Source organism: Limulus polyphemus, unplaced genomic scaffold (assembly GCF_000517525.1).
Source record: "Limulus polyphemus unplaced genomic scaffold, Limulus_polyphemus-2.1.2 Scaffold4451, whole genome shotgun sequence".
In the NCBI taxonomy this organism is placed as follows: Eukaryota; Metazoa; Arthropoda; class Merostomata; order Xiphosura; family Limulidae; genus Limulus; species Limulus polyphemus.
In genome coordinates, this window is record NW_013670061.1 from 37147 (window position 1) to 38302 (window position 1156).

Here is a 1156-nt window from a genome sequence, read left to right on the forward strand (position 1 = left end):
GACTTATTTTACTAGAAAGGTTCTCAAATCGAGGTTGTTTGGGGGATATTCTAATAGAAAGGTTCTCAAATCGAGGTTGTTTGGGGGATATTCTATTAGAAAGGTTCTCAAATCGAGGTTGTTTGGGGGGGATATTTTACTAGAAAGGTTTTCAAATCAAGGTTGTTTGGGGGATATTTTACTAGAAAGGTTCTCAAATCGAGGTTGTTTGGGGGATATTCTACTAGAAAGGTTCTTCATATAGGAGTTTTTTTTTTCACAAAATATTATACTGAAATGTTTTTCATATATTTTGTGTTTCAGATAATATATCTTACTAAAATATTCTTAATATAATATTTGTCTACAGAAAATATTTATCCAACTAGAATGTTGTTTATATAAGAATTTTCTTCAGAAAAGTTTCTCCTACACTCATTGTTTGCATGTAGTGGATGTTTTCACAAATGATTGTACTAAAATGTTGTTTATATAGGAGATTTAGTGTCGTAATTTAAGCATTAGGTATAAATACTATAAATAAAGCTCTTACAACTCCCTGCATCATCGACTCATTAAATGTCAACATTAAGTTTTATTTATTCATCACATTGTAGATCTGGACTTCAAAGTATTCACCTATCATGAAATGTGGGAATTACAAATATTCGAAAGAACAGTTGTCGTTCCAGAGTTCAGGAAACACCTTGTCGATGGTTTATCACACCGACAAAAAATTTTCGTTTGGTGAAATTGGTTTTAGTTTGACTTTTACAGCGTGTTTTTACAGAGGTAAGTGATGTTGCGTTTTAATCGTCCCCGTTATACTCAATAACTAGGTTGTTGAAATTTTTGTCTCTATATACATACGTATCTACTGATAACAAAAAATAAACGAATCGAGATGAGTTATTACTATTTTAACAACTGATAGATAGCAAGTACAGTAAAATATTTTTAGTTTTATCCTTGTTTGCTCCCACTTTCAATTTTCTCTATGATTGTATACAAATTATGTAGATGTAAATTATATAAAAAACGTACGAACAAATTACAAGGAAACTTACCAAACCAAACTAATTTTACAATTTTCTCTATGATTGTATACAAATTATGTAGATGTAAATTATATAAAAAACGTACGAACAAATTACAAGGAAACTTACCAAACCAAACT

At 29.8% G+C, this 1156-nt stretch overlaps 1 protein-coding gene across 7 annotated transcripts in view; it reads left to right on the plus strand.

Annotated features, from left to right (window-relative positions):
- Nucleotides 1-1156, plus strand: part of LOC106471166 — a 40374-nt gene that overhangs the window by 36215 nt on the left and 3003 nt on the right. For all 7 annotated transcript variants that reach the window (XM_022399796.1, XM_022399795.1, XM_022399797.1 and 4 more), the window contains one exon: nt 597-771. In XM_022399796.1, the coding sequence (XP_022255504.1) occupies nt 597-771 (175 nt within the window). The remainder of the gene's footprint in view (nt 1-596; nt 772-1156) is intronic.